Here is a 2,293-nt window from a genome sequence, read left to right as displayed (position 1 = left end):
GATAGAAGCCATAATCGAATTGAGTGTCATTGTCAGATACAAGTGCCCGCGGTATGCCAAATCAAGTTGTAATATTTTTCCATACAAAGCGTTTAACATCGGCATCTCAAATATGTGTTAATGCCTCTACTTCGACCCACTTCGTATAATAATCTGTTGAGACGATTAGGAATCGCTTGTTTCCCGGAGCCCGCGGTAGTGGTCTGACGATAGCAAGTCCCCATTGAGTGAACGACCAAGGACTAGTAATAGAATTTAATTTCTCGGCAGGCAGGTGAGTTAATGGGGAATGCTTTTGGCATTGTTCGCATTTCTTTACATAGTTCTCGGCATCTGTTCGCATTGTCGACCAATAATACCCTTGCGTTACGGCTTGATGGGTTAATGAACGTCCTCCACAGTGGGCACCGCAGCTACCTTCATGTGTTTCGGCCAATAATTCCTCACCTTTGTCGAGTTAAACACATTCCAGATACGGCCCAGAGAGAGATTTTTTGTAAAGCTTTCTCTGCGGATCCAGATAATATCGCAGGGCTTTATTTCGCGACTTGTGGGCTTCTTTCTTATCTGTTAGGAGTTGTTCTAAGAGAAAAATGCAATGACAGGGTCCATCCAACTCAAACCTAGCTCAATAATGTTAATCTGAACTAGTTCAAAAGAGGTGATGCTCGGCTTTGGGATGAACCCTACTTTGATTGTTCGTTTAACTTCTGAGTTGATGGCAGAGGCTAAGCAAGCCAGGGCATCTGCATGCGTGTTCTGATCCAGGGTTATCTGATTCAACTCATGATGGTCGAACTTCGTGAGCAAGGAATGCGTCGTTTTCATATACGCTGCCATTCGGCCATCTTTAGCCGCATATTCCCCCTTCAAGTAGTTGATGATTAGTTTTGAGTCGCAGAAAACCTGTAATCGCTTGGCGCCCAGATGAAGCGCATTGTGGAGGCTAGTTAGCAACGCTTCGTATTCAGCCTCGTTATTCAATGCTTTAAAACCCAATTTAACTACTTGCTCGATTATTGCCCCTTCAGGAGTCATGATTACTACGTCGGCCCCACTGCCACGTTGGTTAGACGATCCATCACAATACATTTGCCAAATATTTCCAACGTACATTCTCCAGTCTAGTTGAGGCTGGCAGGCGAGTTGGTCGGACTTAAAGTTAGCATGGCACCTTGTAAACTCGGCTACAAAGTCGGTCAACACTTGCCCCTTGATAGCCATTCTGGATAAAAATTAGATATCATATTGGCCGAGTTTCAATGCCCATTTAAAGACTCGCCCTGATACTTCTGCGCTACGGAGCGCTGATCGAAGAGGATAGTCTGTTAATACCCATATGGTATGAGCCTGAAAATAGTGCATCAACTTTCTTGCAGCCACCACGAAAGCAAGGATGAGCTTTTCCAGTGGTAGGTATCGTGTTTCGGCGTCAACGATTGCCTTTGATTACATAGTAAATTAGTCACTGCTCCCCGAGTTCTTCCTTCAATAACACGGCGCTGACCGCTCAGTCGGATATCGCCAGATACAAGATGAGCGGATCGCATGGCAATGGGGTTGCCAGAAGTGGTACTGATCGGAGATAAGTTTTCAAGCCATCCAACACGGCCTCGCACTGTGGGTCCATTCAAATGCTTTGCCCTGCCGAAGTGTGTGAAAAAATTGTCTGCAACGATCTGAGGAAAGGCTAATAAACCTATTGAGGGTGGCGGCCATTCCCATCAACTTCTGAACTTCTTTGATCGACTGAGGGGAGCTGAGTTCTGGAATTGCTGTGATCTGCCTCGAGTTAGCCTCTATTCCAAGATGGTTGACAATATAGTTGAGAAACTTGCCAGATTCAATATTGAATGCACATTTCGAGGCGTTCAGTTTCATCTTGTACTTTCGGAGAATGTCGAAGGTCTCTGCTAAATCAGCTACATGATCATGCTTTTCCTTGGATTTCACCACCACGTCATCGATGTATACTTCCATGGTACGGCCGAGTTGTTCCTTAAACATAGTGGTAACCAACCTCTGGTAAGTTGCCCCAACATTCTTCAGTCCGAAAGGCATGACCTTGTAGCAATAGGTTCCCCTTGGGGTGAGGAATGCGGTCTTTTCTTGATCCTCCGGATGCATGCAATTTGGTGATAACCCTTGTAGGCATCCAAGAAGCTCATGCGCTGATGATGTGTCGTTGCGTCCACAAGTTGGTCGATTCTAGGAAGAGGAAAACAATCCTTTGGACAGGCCCTATTCAAATCCGTGAAATCCACACAAATGCGCTAGGATCCATTTTTCTTCT

At 45.4% G+C, this 2,293-nt stretch overlaps 1 protein-coding gene across 1 annotated transcript; it reads right to left on the bottom strand.

Annotated features, from left to right (window-relative positions):
* Positions 1–582: 582 nt before the first annotated feature.
* On the bottom strand, positions 583–2,061 carry LOC145800590 (uncharacterized). The gene is made up of 2 exons (XM_082890295.1): positions 1,700–2,061; positions 583–1,225 (listed from the first exon to the last, which is right to left on the bottom strand). The coding sequence occupies exons 1-2, from the start codon at positions 2,059–2,061 to the stop codon at positions 583–585; spliced, it is 1,005 nt and encodes a 334-aa protein (XP_082746421.1).
* Between the last annotated feature and the right edge of the window lie 232 nt (positions 2,062–2,293).

Source organism: Camellia sinensis, chromosome 10, assembly GCF_055761805.1.
Source record: "Camellia sinensis isolate YWXY chromosome 10, ASM5576180v1, whole genome shotgun sequence".
Lineage (NCBI taxonomy): Eukaryota > Viridiplantae > Streptophyta > Magnoliopsida > Ericales > Theaceae > Camellia > Camellia sinensis.
Note: the sequence above shows the minus strand (reverse complement) of the source record. Positions and strands in the feature narration are given on the sequence as shown.